We start from the raw sequence: 15,174 nt of genomic DNA on the forward strand, positions 1-15,174 counted from the left end.
CCAAAATAGCAAAATAGGCTAACAACAACACAAAGCCAACACAAGGGGTGTTGATGGAAAATAGAACTTAAAGAACAAAGCACTAAGACCTTTGCCACAACCAAGTAGGCCAAAACTCCCACAAGAGAGGGCGGGTGAGAATTCTTCCTATGCCTTCAGACAACACAAAGAAAAGCCTACAAAGAAGGGCCAAACTTACACCACAATAGAAGAAGGGAGAGAGTTCTTTTTACACCTTCGGACAAATGTCCAAATGATACAATCCTTAGTTCCCCAACATGGTTTCACCACAAGAGCAACTGACGTAACAACGTCCAGATAGTTGAAGTCAAGCATCATCAGTAGATCCTTGGTACAAGGTCGTAGGAGTTGGAGCAAAGTGCCCTCTAGGCCTAAGGGCAAAGCACTAGCAAAGTTGGAGGCTACAAGGAATATAACAAGAGGAAGACTTGGAACAACAACAAAAACTTATGCAATCCAACTATTAATTATTGTGTGTTTTCATTTTCAAAAAGTTTAACATGAACCTTTCTATTTAACTAATTCTTTGTAATTAATATTCATCCAAATTTTATTTAATTTTTCTTTCTATTGACTTATTTAAAACTTAAATTATTATTGTTTATCTAATTCTTTATATTTAAGTCTTAATGTTTAATATATTTAGATATCTTTCTTTTTCAGTTAATGTTTAAATTTTACTTTATTTTGCCTTTGAAGTTAAAAGACATTATTGTTGGTTTAATTATAGGTCATTGCTTGTATTATTTTGTTTTTTTTATTATAAATTGTGCAGTCATTTTTATTTACTTTTATGTAACAATTGTGTCTGTCACAATTTAAAGTAATGAAAATCACCTTTAATAACTTTAAAAATTATGTTAGATATTTATATGTTATTTCAATAATGATCATATCTTCAAAAATGGATGTCTCCTCATCTATATCCATACTCATAACCATACTTGTATGCATGCAACTTTGGTTGAAGGTGATTTTACTTTCCATATATGCAGTGTTTACAAAAGTCAAAAGCCAAGGAACATTCACCTGCCCCTGAACCATATTATACTTAAGGTTTCATTCATCCACAACAATCATTCATTCACTAATGTGACCCATGAATTTACGCCCCGACACTGTTTTCAACTGCAATCGTATAGTTTTCTTATGTAAGAAGATTATTTTAATATCCATGAAGCTAAACATGCCTACTGGGACAGCTTGCTTGATCAAATCGACTTCCAAAATTTTATCCTTCTACACAAGGTGATGAGCACCCCCTACTTCTCAAACTGTCCCTCGCTGAATAAATTATACCAGGAACCAGCTGTCAAGATATTCAAACAATTGTCCCTGCAATAAGAAAATGTTATTGAGGAGGCACTGCTACTATCCACCGGATAAAGTTTAGTCAAGTTAAACATAAACAAAATCATAGCCATTACAATTACAGAGACAATAAAATCAAAATAACTGGTAATGAACATCTTGATTGTTTAAACGCACACAAAATGTATATTAAAGTGGCAATTGTTAAGCTTTCACCGCACACCAAATTACAACAGGCCAACGAGTATTTTAGATGTGAGTTCAACAGGGTGTCTGCTACCAAGCTAATGCCTACAGGTAATGTCTTGTCATAAAAGGTAATAATCGGTAGAAGATAATTTACCTCTTCAACTACTCAAACTGGATGTTTTGCTCAACAGAAATTTTTTATTTTAAATCTAGGAACAAATAATTCCACGGTTTATTCAAATTTCTAACAATTTCAGTTAGCGAACCTGAAAGCAGTATGATTTGTCCCAAACATGAGATGTGCGCCAAAAAGAATATGAAATCCCATTCCCATTGTAACTACATATCACAACAAAGCGATTTTGTAATTTAACTTCATTAAAAACACTAGAACTATTCAATTTTGTTGTGGCGATCTATTCTGATAATGTAATATGTCTGCAGGTTTGGTAATGTACAGATTCTTTGGTAATCTGATATTAAAATGGCAATTCAAGATCAGTTAGTTTCAAAAAATTATAGATTGGATATGTCAAGGCATCCAGTGAACATACAATTATACAAAAATTGCAGAGCTATAACATAAGCTCTCATTCGGTCAAATACTACATACAATGGAGCATGATATTCTTGCTGGTACCAACTAGTTCCCAAAGTTAAGTTTAATTGAAAGTCCTTTCATACAGTACACATGAATCTCTACTCCACTTCAAGTCACTCTTGCTGTTCATATTTGCAATGTTGTAATGGATTGTTATTGTATCAATCGGAAGCTTGAAAGAAGATGACTTTCAATGGAAAACAAAAAATACTATTTAAATAAAATAGTTTAAAGAGTTTTAGATTATTCACATGTTTAAAACAATTGGTTCTGCTAAAGATTTTGAAAAAGACACATAACTTACACAAATAAAATCAGATGGCTAACAATAAACATGCTTGGTACACTAGTTATGCTCGTAAAACAAACATTGTATTTCTGAAGATACTGTAGACCCAATCTACTCACTTGCATTGGCCATCCCCATCATTTTCAACATATTGTGATCCTCTTTGAATCGATCAAGCACTGTTCCTTTCATTGCACTTGATGTTTCCTGTTCGCTTCCTTCAACAACTATTCCCCAACATTCTATGGTTTCTGGGTAGAAATTAGTTTGTTTTGACAAGCATGGACTGTCATAAGTGACACATTTGAATGATTGGCCTTGATCAAAGGCTCCAGCTAGAAAAAGTCCAAAATGATTCACCTGTCCTCCAAAACCAAGACCATTGGGAATATTCTTTGACGTGAAATTTGCAGCGCACTGTAAAAAACAATGTACATGTTAGCCCTGAAAGTAAAAGCTCCATCCTTCCAGCATGTACAGAAGGACACTTTCAATATTGTAAAGAGAATGCTTAAAAAATAAAACCCTGCAAAAAAAATCAACCAAAGCAAGCACTCAAAACATTACTTTGTCATTCCAAGGCATAACGGATAAAAATATATGCAAAAATGTTAATTGAAAACTTTATAACCACAGCAGGCCCATAGGGTGTACAGGGAGTCTTGAATGCACATTTACCAGAAGACCCAAAAAGTTAATAGAATAAAAATATACAGCACTAGCAAGAAATTTTTGTCCACCATCTGCTGTTTACGCTTAATGGCAATCATGATTTCTTAATAATACAAAAACCCTCCAGAAAACAATGTGGGGAAAGGTTTATGGGGGTTGGGTATTGATCCATAATCTCATCAATTCAAAGCTCGTAGATATCAAGAAAAGGCAAGAATTGGGTTGTATTACTTATCTATGAAGTGACAGTAGAAGAAAAAGTAATGTCATGGAATTGAAAATGGAAACGTGGACTTTTATCATGGAAACCCCAATGAAGCAAAAACACCAGCTGTTGGTAGTGCAAGTGCGCTTCTACTAAACCTTAGCTAGGCAAGTACAATGACTTGCAAGAGAGTGAAGAAAGAAATCTGCTCCTCACTTCCACTAATCCATACTCACTGTAGAGCCATTCCTGGTACAATTGAAACCCTACTTTCACTGTTTACATCATTCAATTGTACCTCCCATGCTGTCAATTGCCTTCTTTAATGTATACAGGCATACTGAGAACCCTTCCCATGTTCTGAAAGGTTGCCAATTCAAGAAATTGAAGAATTGAAGGTGTCTTTGTTTCAAACTCTTGAAAAATAATGTTGGGTGGTGCTGCTGCATTCAACAGCTCAGCAATTACGAGACAATAAGGGCTGTTTTGAGATCACTGCTTCTGTAGAACTGGCAATTTTGAATTGTCAATGATTGTGAATTTTAGAGTGTCAAAACTTATATAAAATGATTCCTCTCATTTCAATGATCCATTTTGGATCGCACCTGCTTTCTTAGAGGAGTGTTTTTTGTCCCACGAAAGCTTACACTAAACAATCCAAATATGCAAGAATTCCTTCCATCTCCAAACTTTTGTGGCCTTGTGAATAGAACACGACCCCCTGCATATCAAGTTGATGTTCCATATTAGAAAGTAGTGGCACTGCGTCATTTTCACACTACAATATGGATTCAAGATTCCTTGACGTCCTTTCTATCATCTCTCAATGTCTCGCTTTTACAACTTCTATTGTTGGATGAAACTATACACACAACCACCCCTTGTCGTGCTCAAGATATGCTACAATGACTGCTATGGGTTAGAAACCATACCACAACAATGCATTGATGGTTTCTCCTTGGTTTCTTTATAGAAGATTAGTAGAAAACATGTCAATGAAAATTATAAAATATTGCCATGCTTCTAACAGATCACCTTTTTACTTGAAGCAGAGTCAGTACCTTCAACATTAACATACTTGTTTAACCACTTGTTAATGAAATGTACGTACTAGTGACAGCAGCTGTCCCTTCTCTCATGCAGATCAAGCAATGCCTGGGCTGAGAATGAGAAAGCCTTACCAAATTGTAGCAAAGCTCCACAAATCGCAAGTATTTTATAATCTGCTCTAATGCAAAAACTGATATGTAATTTCATCAATTTAAAGCTAGTAGAAACTAAGAAACAACAAGAGGAAAGAAAGTAATACTATAGATATTTATCAATGTGGTCGCAGCAAATACGCTTCTAAAAACACTTATTGATAGGCCAACACTATTAGTTGGAAGAGAATAAGTTATCAATATGCCCTCAACTAATACTAATTAATAATGAACTGGAAGAGAATGTGTTATCCTAATGTAATTGTTTTTTAAATTTCTGGAGGAAAACAAAGTCATGGGTGAAGGTAGGGCTTTGGGAGGAGAAATTGCAGAGGAGGTGGATGAGGGAGACAGCAATAGAGAGGATGATGCCAACAGCTGTTGGCTTATGATTTTGACCATATCATATGGCCTTAGGTGGAGGGATCTGTTAGATCTGGTCCGGTAAAGCCTTACCAAATTATCTTTGCTCATTGGGGGATTGTCTGCTGCATGTCCCCTCCTTGTGGCTTAGACTCTTGCTTTCTATGGGCTGTCTATGATTGACATCATTGGACTCTAGCCTGTGGTCCTGTACTTTGCAATGCTTGGCTGCTTTCCCCTCTATGTGCCCTATTTTGGAGTTGTAGTTCATTGTTGCACTTCCTTCTGTGAGCATGAGAACCTTGTCTGCTTTTTGTTGCAGATTTGGCTGTGGCATTGTTTATTTCTCGAAGAAGATTGCTTGGACCCTCATGTGCTGTGAGCCTGATCCTTTGTGGGTCTTCCTTCTCAGGCCTATGGATCTTTGTGGTGTTTTGACGAGGAGCAATTCCTTTTCTTCTTGTGGACTAGGTGATCTGTTGGGCTTCTATACAGACATTGCCCTATGTTTTCTCAGGCTTCTGTGTCTGCTACCCTGAACGCTGGAAGGAGTTATATTCTTGTCTTGCCTCCTTTCTTCTTGGATTATTTATTTTGGGTCTGGTTGGTCATTTTGGTGCTTACTAGTTGTGTGTCCCGTAGATGTACTACTGGCAAAGTACTCTCCAAGTTGCAAGAACTGGCCAAGTTTTCTGGCTTGGCAAGAACTTTACTGGTGCCAAAATCGTGCAGATTATCTGGCAAGAACTCATCGAGTACCTATTGAGATTTTGTTAAAAACTCGGTTGTAGTCTTAAAACAACACTTAAGGCAAAAAACAGCCCAAATTAATTTCATTTCTCATTACCTCGCTCGCAATTTGCCGAAAGGGGACAAATAATCTTTGAAACACTTGTAAACTGATTTCGATCAACTCGAAAAAGATTTGCAGTAGGTTTGAAGTGGATTTGCAGCAGGTTTGAAGCAAAGTTTTTGAAGATGATGACATCAATGATTTGGAGAGGCCGGCTATGGAGGAGGGGGGTGGATTTGGTTTCACGTTGGATGACATTGAGTTAAATAAATAGTCCTTGATAGTGCTAAGAGAAGCTAGAGGCAGAGCTACATCCAGGATTGAGGACAAGACACAAACTAAGTCAAACATACCAAACAATGAGGCACAATCATGGCCAGTGCATGCTTCTAAGACGAGAACCTCTAACCTCTCTTAGTTTTTACTAGAGCTGGGAAGAGAAAGAAGTTGTTGGAATGATGTAATTACTTTTAGTTTTACATAGTTTATTTACAATGTTGCTTCAAGCCATCAACATTCCTCACGAGAATGCAATTTTGTACCCAATTTATGTTTAAATATATCTACACTAACATTGATTCTTTTGTATTCTCATTTATTGACTCGTTCAATGTATCTTTTCATTAAATTTTGCAAAAAAAAGAGGAAGAAGTTGTTGGAATGATGTATTTACTTTTAGTTTTACATAATTTATTTACAATGTTGCTTCCAGCCATCAACATTCCTCACAATTTTGTACCCAATTTGTGTTTAAATATATCTAGACTAACATTAATTCTTTTGTATTCTTATTTATTGACTCATTCAATGTATCTTCTAATAAAATTTTGCAAAAAAAAACGCACATTTCTATTTAAACTTAAGCAATTTTTTAAGTAGCCCAGTTTTTGCCGAAAACTGGCAGAGTTTTCCCCAAATTTATTTTTCAGACCTTGGCGAGTTTTTGGCTTTGGCGAGTTTTCCAACTATGGTGTCCTCTGGTTTGGAGGGCTTGGAAATTTCTATCCCCTGCCCTAAGGAGACAGGTAGTGATGAGGTGTCTCTTGGCTCTGTTTACAGAAATACTTGCAACTAGCAGATCTTATTGTAATTCTTTTCTGGGTAGACTGTTAAAAAATTATATATCAACATTTCAAATCACACTCTGTGATCCATCATCAGGGTGATAAAAGAGCATAAGGAGAACAAGAATTTCTGTTCTCATTATGCTATCCTATCATCCTGATCAAGGAGCACAGAGTATGATACAAAACATTGATGTGAAAATATTTTAACACAATCTGCACAGGAAAGAATTATAATGATCCCTATCAATTTCTGAAATCTAATATCATTAATAGCAGATGTATTGAGGTGGTCCTTTGTGGAGCTACAGTGATGATCCGACAGGGCTTGTATGATGAGGTCAGTGAGATTGAATGGTGCTCTAGGTGGTCCACTCTCATTTTTTACTGCATGGTGGGGTTGGTTTGTGAGTGTTCTTGCCGTCTCAATTTCTCTTCCTCGATTGTTCCTATTAAAATGGGATCTTTTTTCTATCGAGGTGGAAAGGATTATTACAGGTGAGGAGGGGTTTTTATGTTGGGAAGAACTTGTATATTGCTGGTTGGTTTTGAGATCTTCTTAAAACCTAAAAAAGTTATGGGAGCCTTGTCAAAACCCACATTTTTTTTTCACATTGGGCTTATTGTGGTGGTTCTTTGTATGATGGTTGCCAGTAATCTTTACCAAAGTTTTCTAGCCACTCTTCTGCCCCTCTCCATTCGTATGAACTCATTTGTTCGTAGTGGCTTCTCTTGTAAAAGGTTTCAGGACCCACATTTTTTTCTTCACATTGGGCTTATTGTGGTGTTTCTTTGTATGATGGTTGCCAGTAATCTTTACCAAAGTTTTCTAGCCACTCTTCTGCCCCTCTCCATTCTTATGAACTCATTTGTTCGTAGTGGTTTCTCTTGTAAAAGGTTTCAGGGTGCCTTTCAAAACCTGATGGCTCATTTTTTCTTCGTGCACCTTTTGTCTGCTTTCTTTGCAGTTTGAAGTGCTCTTGTGATTAGTGGGTTTCTAGGTACCTTCCAAAACCATTTTTTTAAGGTCTTTCGGACCTCTTTTCTTCTCTGAGACTATCTCTGTTTTTAGTTGGTCTGAATAGTAAAAGGTTACAGGAAGCCTTTCAAAACCCAACGTTAGTTTTCAATTTCCTTGGCTGTTTTTGCAAGAGTTTATTATTGCAAGATGGTTCAGGGTTCCTTCCTAAACCCCTCTGTTACTGTTCTAACTTCTGATTATGAGATTTTTAGATTCCTGTCAGTTGTTGCTCCAACCAAAAGGCTCAATTTTCAGTAAAGAGCATTCTCTTTACTGCAGTTGGTGGTCCCACTGCTTGTGAGTTCTGGTTGGTTGTTTGTAAGGATTCGGGCCCTCTCCCAATTTATCTAATTAGCAGAAAGTAAGACATCATTCAATGTTCTGAACATATATATTTATTTGACAACCACGTAATACTGAAGATCCATGTTCGGTTCGGTTTGGTTGCATATTTTTTGTTCTTTCATTGTTTAAGTATGAAAAATTATGTATATATTTTCTATTGAAATTCATACCAGTGATATAGAAATAAATACTTGCAAATCTGAAATTCAAAACCAACAATTCAAGCGAACTGTTTGACAAACTCACCTGGAAGATCAGATTGAAACATTGGCCATAAATTGGTTGGTAACTGTACAGGCATGTATAAATCAAAAGGTTCTCATTGTAATCCAAATCAATCATAAATACATATAAACATATTGTGTATTTGGATCATCCAATAGAATAGAATTATTCTCATGTTCAGTTTCTCTTGTGCTTTCAGTGAAGCTCATACATCTTGGGTATCCCTCTCCATTTCCAAATCTTTCACGGCATAGAGCATTCTATACCAACTCTGACACCCCTATCATTTTCTATATCAAAAGCTCTCTGTATTCTTAAAGCATTTTCATTCGTTTCTTGGTTATTTTTAGAAGCAAAGCTTCATAATCACCTCTGTAACAATTATTATGATTTTTTCCTATATTTGTGAAAATCTGTTTTGCATGCCTCTAGAAGCACCAAATTCAGTGTCTCAAAATTAATAAATATTAAATTAGCATTCAAGCAAACTACAAACTCTACACACTCCCCAAGAGCTTGTTCAAATAGCCTTGGAAGATTCAGCATTCTAATATTATAAGATCATTGCTTCTTCCATTAATTGTTTAGTACATGAAAAGATTCAAGTATCTTTTGCCACCACTTATTGATTAAACTTTGCTACAATTTATTTTTTAAGTTGTCTTAGACTCTTATGAATGAAATTACTTTCCACAATATGCATACCTAATGTGTCACCTCTTAGTCGTTACAATTACTTCTAATATATTTGCTTGCATCATTTCTTCATTAACTTTGAGTGTTGGTTCACAATGCTTAGAATGCCTGATTGGGTAAACTATCTAAAGATTAAACTATTGTAAAGTTTTGTTACCACCTCCTTGATAAGCCAAATCATCACACAATATGCTATAATTTTAATTCTTTTGATACAGAATAGTTGGCTTCTTTATTTCACCGCAAGAGTATTTATGCTTAGAGTGACTTCAGCTGATACTTCCCAGAATATCACTTTGAATAAAAAATATTTCACTTCTTAAGCCTATGAAAACAACTTGTTTTACTTCACTCAATAGATCACTCTTCAAGCTTGTCCTACAGGTTTCATTTGATTGTAACAGCATGATTGCTCTCTTCATGAATGCATATTGAATTACATGCATGTCCACTCATACGAGTTGTATTTTTTCTTCTTCATTTGGTGCTTCTATTGTTGGCTGTTTCCTTGTTAGTAAGTGTTCAGTCCCTTAGACCTTTTGGTGGTCTCTTGTTGGACATTAATAAATTTATCTTATATCTTCCTTTGCCTATAATCACTTTTGGTATCCCTGATAGCAGCATATGGTAACGCATAAGGAAAAAATATTCGAACATTGCGACAAAATTATATAACATACATGTCTACACAAGAAAGACATTACTCAAGGCCTTAACATTCAAGTAAGAGAAATGTATTCCATTTTGTGTCAATGCATAATGAAAATGGGAAGAAATGATCTTCCCAAATCCATTGTTTGCCCATATGTTTACAAAACTGTAGCATTTCTCCACCTCAGGATTTTGTTTATTACAACTTTGCACCTATAACTCTGTATTTTTGAGGCTTTCCTCGGGTTAATAGTTGGATCATCATTGTTTCCTCTAATAAAAGAACTCGCTACTTCTAAAAGTAATATATTCCATAGGACTAAATATCTTAAATCTCAAATTGTTTGATCAAGCATTTTTGAATTCTTTCAATTTGTCCATATTTCAATCTTGATGTGTTGCAGGCCCACACATCACATCCATATAGCACCACCGGTGCGAGCAAGTAATGTATTCTACTTTGCAGTAAGCAATGTGTTTCTCATCCTTGTATTCTCTCCACTCTGTATATTTACCCATTAGGCTTATCATGAATGATGAAAGCATAACCCCAGAAATTCATATTCTACTGCTACCTCTAGGGTATAATCATCAAATTTGAGATTTAACAACTCTTGGCCTCTATGATGAGAGAAGATCAAATCTTATTTTTGCTGGAACTATCTGTAGCCCTAACACTATGCACGAGAACTAAAGGCCTTCAACTGATATCTCAAACATTGAGTTGTCTCCCAATTGAGCTTAGTTCATTAGCTTATGGGAGTAACTTTGACATATTGAAACCCTACCATACACCTCATCTCACCCTTTATGTCCATTTGTTAAAAGTTCCTAGACATAGCCAAATATAATGTTACAAAGGGCAACACCACTTGAGCCTATGTCACTGCCAAATCCTTTTCACAACCCTTCTTTTCCTTTGATTTTGGCTTGGACCTCTGAGATTTTTTCACAGCAGTCCTCTATTATTATTTCATCCTACTTCATAACATACATTCATGTGCAGTCTCAAAGAGTTTTAGAAATCTACAAAGCAGCAAAATGCATTTCGCCTAAGGTTATTCCAGAAAATTTCAATCAAATGTTTAAGATTACGCAATAATGTATTATTGAATTTTTTGATTTGAAAACTGTGTGCCCTTTGTTTTTCTATTCAAATACCGATTTTGCATTCTACAATGCCTCCAAATAAGTTTGCAAGAAGTTTATATTAATCAATTAATGCTTTCAGCAGTTTGAAGGCTTGCTGCTATAAACAAAATGTTTGAGTTAGATGAGATATCCGATCTGTTCGAAAATCACTTCGAATAATTTCATTGATTGTGCCTCTTATATATGTGATACTAAGAATCATGCCTCTAATTTTAGATACTCTGCTTGTAATCCATGTCCTTAGGCTTTCCATGCTATAGATTCACTAATGTCCTCCAATGAAAAGAGGCATTTTGTCCTTTATTGTGAAAGACATTTTTCCAAACATGTGGTAATTCTATCCATTAATCAACCATGATGTTATTTTATGCTTGTTTTAATTTTTCTGCGGTTCCCTCCAGTGCTACTTAGGATTGTTTTCTCGTGGTATATCAAATTCCTTCACCTTGTTCTTGTAAAAATTCATCCTTTTTTTTCTTTCAGCAATCGTCATGCATGTTTCTATCTACCTCTAATTTGTCTGGTTCTTTTAAAGTTATTTAAGAAACATTTTTTTCTTTGCCAGACCAAGGACTTACTATGCAGCTATCCATCCTCATTGTCATTGGTTTTATTCATTTGCATTTGTTCCGGACTTCTTGAACCACAAACATGAGTTTTCTGCTATCGATGAATCTCTTCTTCCCCTATTTTAAACTTTTAGTCTTCTTGAAAGCTTAATGCTTTTTTATATTTATTATATCAGTAAGGCTTTCACTTCTACTGGTAAACTAAGAACTCCTTTGAAGAGCCAAAAACTAATCCCTTGTTTATTTTCTTGCATTTTGATATTTAATATTTATGTAAATTGGATTTCAATTAGATTTCAGCTTGGCCAAGATATTCAAACTTCCTTCTCCATTGGCATCAGTATAGAAACTATTGAACAGGTGACATACTGCACCAAACTTTGAAGAATAAAACAATAATGAAACTCTCCAAAAGATATCAAACGACTTCTTACATTCCTTAGATTAATAATTTAAAATAAAAATCCTATCTTAGAAAAAGCTGCCTGGATAATATATTTTAAGCAGTGCCATTCAAAATATAGAAAGCTTACCCACTGCATGTTGCTGTTTGCTCCTGTTGGTCGATATATCGCTGCACATGGAGATAGAGTGAAGAGAAAGGATTTCATGTCACCGTAGAAGTCACTATGCCTCTCCCATGGCTGAGAAGCAAAGCCTCCATAGATGTACCCATCATTATCCTTGACCAGCAATATACTAGGGCCACGTCCAATTCTGTAAATTCATTGACCTTCAGTCCTGTCAGCTGCAAGGAAATTATTGATGCAGTAACTGAGTCAATAGTGCCTAGTTTATTTAATAATGCATGATTAATTTTACTGCTGAACCATTTTTGTAATTAGGTTTCAAATCATTAGCACCAGGCCACTTTCTTACTTGAATATCAACATTTCACTATTGACTCAGTGACTAGCACAGTGATCCATGTTCATGTCATTCAGTAGTTGAGCTTAATAATAATTTGTTGATTATAGATTATTGCGGATGGCAAGAAGACTAGTTCAGCACTAGCTCCCCTCTTCTCAAGTGTCAGTATTTAATACATGCAATAGCTGTATTTTGAATGCTGTGTTCAATGTGGAACTTGATGAGAATTCACAAGGAACTATAAAATACACAACATGTTCTGTTTGCATTGGTAATATATGAAACACGGAAGTGTTAATTCTATGTAACTACAATAACATACTGATGTGAACAGCAGATCGTACAAGATCATGTAAAGCATGGATATCCTTATGTAGGATTTGCCTCTTTTATAACCCTATATAATTAACCTTATCAGCGGCTTATTTAGGAGCATTTAAGAATGTTCAGTTTGCGTAGTTGTTAGTATAATTACTATCTAATTATACTTTTCTAAGAGACGCCAATCTTGGAAGATTATTAGTTTGTTTATTCTAAGGGCTGACCTAGAAGAGTCATGTCCTTTGTAAGGACATGCCTCTTGGGTGCAATATAAACAAAAGGTAAGTATGAGGATAGAGAACACACAATACACAATAAAGTCTGCTCCTCTACATTACTGCCTTACGCAATTTATTGCAGGGATAAGAACATTTCCAGAATAGTAATTATACTATTGGTAACACTTCATACAAGTCTGATATACAAAGGATCATCTTCAGCAAGTAGATTAAAGGCATCATAAGGTTGGAAATTCAGAATTTGCAGAAACTTTACAGGAAAAATTACCAGAAGAACTATCAATTTTCTGCTAACAAAAAATAACCAAAAGAAATAGAACACTTTGAGGAGCAATCATAGAAGAAAACCCTAGGGTCCACATTATTTTTTCTTCCATTAGTAAGGTTCAATGTCAATTTTTATTCTTCTAAAATAGAAGCTTTGTTTCAAGGCTGACTGAAAATAAGTATACCAAACATTTCCTTGAATACTTTAAAAGTTACTGCCTTGTAGCATCGCCACAAGCAAGACTGGAGTACATTCACTTCCTATAAGCTATACCCTCTATATACTATGTTGTTAAGTATTACTACTAAAAGTTCTTGTACATATTCATATCATTTATCGCTGATTTATCTTCTAATAAAAAACTATTAGAATATTCTTAGTTAGTCTTTAATCATCATCTTAGTTAGTCTTTTAGTTTATTTTGTAGTTTCTACTTATGTCTTTAGTTCATAGTTGCTTCTTTTAGAAACATCGTCTTTGTAAATCTTTAAAAGGTGCTTTCATCTCCTTTATTTAATACAACTACAGCAACATCAATTTACCATAACATGGTATCAAGCAGGTCGATGGGATTTCATAAAATTTGGCAGATTTTTGAAGGAAAATTTGAGCCTCTTTTGAACTGGAATTTTTTCCAGAAATTTGCTTATCGATTTTTAGAAATAAAAATCATTAGATGTATTTTATGAAACTTTTGTGGTTCATCTTCAAGGATTTCTACTAGAAATTGCAAGCCTAGTTAAGGGTTTTGATCTCACAGTTTCTTGGTTGCCACAAAAGTCTCTGATTTTTTAAGGTTGCATGTACTTGCATGTGTTGGTTTACCATGCGAAGTCTCATATTTTGCCACCCTTAAAAAATTCTGATGGGTTTTCATGATTTTCTCCCTTAAAAAAAGATTGATGGGTTTCTATAATTTTTAAGTTATGTGGGATTCCTTGGTGGATTTATAAATTGTTCCTCATAAACTATTTGATGGTCTTTACCATTTTTCTTCAAAAATGAAGCTTTCCATTGTCTAGTTTTGACTAATTTTTCACCTCAAAAATCATGCTAGGTTTTGATCAAGTTTTCACCTCAAAAATTGTGTAGGGTTTTTGTCAATTTTTCTCCTAAAAAATCATGCCTTTTGCAATTTGTTTTAGGGCATCACGCCGATCTACAAAGTTTGGAGGGTTTGCCGATTTTTTCTCAACATCATGCTAGTTGTTCTCAATGTTTGTCTTTATCTCCAGAGAAGAGCAACTTCGTTATCCAACATCAGGTTGGATATTTTGTGATGATTTATAGTTAAATGTTTTGCCAATTCTGGGTGGGTTAGTGGCAGACTCATCTCTGTGGCCAGCTCTTGTCTCTTGTTGCAAAGCATTCAAAAGAAGGGGGCACCCTTCTCTATTTTTTTATGGGCGAATTTTGGCTTCTTGGTCATTAACATTTTGTACATCCAAGGAGGGTATCAATAGCAGCAAAATGTTTTGTAGAATTTGTGACCAAACGACAACATTTAGACAATGACCATCAAGGGAGGGAATGTTCATAGGACTTGGGATAACTTCTGAGGGTTATGAACACAATGTCCTCTTCCTCTATCTTGCGTCCAATAGCAAGCAACTAATCACAGATTTCCTGAATCCTATTTAAGTGTTCTTGGAGCGATTTTTGCTCATCCATAACAATAGAAAACAAAGTGTTCTTGAGAAAGAAGGCTCTTCTTTTGTCTGAAGTCTCATGAAGTTTGAATCTATAAAAGAAATTTGATCTAGTACAGAAAACTAGGGTTTCGACCAAAAATGACCTTGGCTGGAAAAAACCCCCCAAAAAATGGCAGAAATGCAAAAAAAAGTGGTTTCTAGGTTGGATTGGAAGCGTAAGTAAACAAGAGGTTGGAAAACCCTAGACACCTCCAACAATGGCAATTCGAGGTTGCAAAAACCTCCAAAAAGGGAAATGCACACAAATTATACAAGCTCAAAAAAATGATGATCTAAGCGAAAAAATGTTGTAATTTGTAGAGGCCATAAACCATAGGTAGGGTCACGATTTTCAAAGGCAATAGCACCCAAAAAAATGTTGCCCAACAGATGCGAATAGAGAAAAAATGACCCGA

General features: G+C 35.2%; 1 protein-coding gene across 1 annotated transcript in view; it reads right to left on the minus strand.

The window, feature by feature from the left end:
• Positions 1 to 2,023: 2,023 nt before the first annotated feature.
• The window catches only part of LOC149540634 (TLD-domain containing nucleolar protein), a 73,654-nt gene continuing 60,503 nt past the window's right edge, over positions 2,024 to 15,174 (minus strand). The window contains exons 7-8 of the mRNA XM_089801725.1: positions 11,903 to 12,086; positions 2,024 to 2,828 (exon numbers count right to left, since the gene is read on the minus strand). Of these exons, the coding sequence (XP_089657851.1) occupies positions 2,523 to 2,828; positions 11,903 to 12,086 (490 nt within the window). The 3' untranslated portion in view covers positions 2,024 to 2,522. The remainder of the gene's footprint in view (positions 2,829 to 11,902; positions 12,087 to 15,174) is intronic.

Source organism: Cupressus sempervirens, chromosome 9, assembly GCF_028749045.1.
Source record: "Cupressus sempervirens isolate cs-2001-9-10 chromosome 9, ASM2874904v1, whole genome shotgun sequence".
NCBI classification, from domain to species: Eukaryota; Viridiplantae; Streptophyta; class Pinopsida; order Cupressales; family Cupressaceae; genus Cupressus; species Cupressus sempervirens.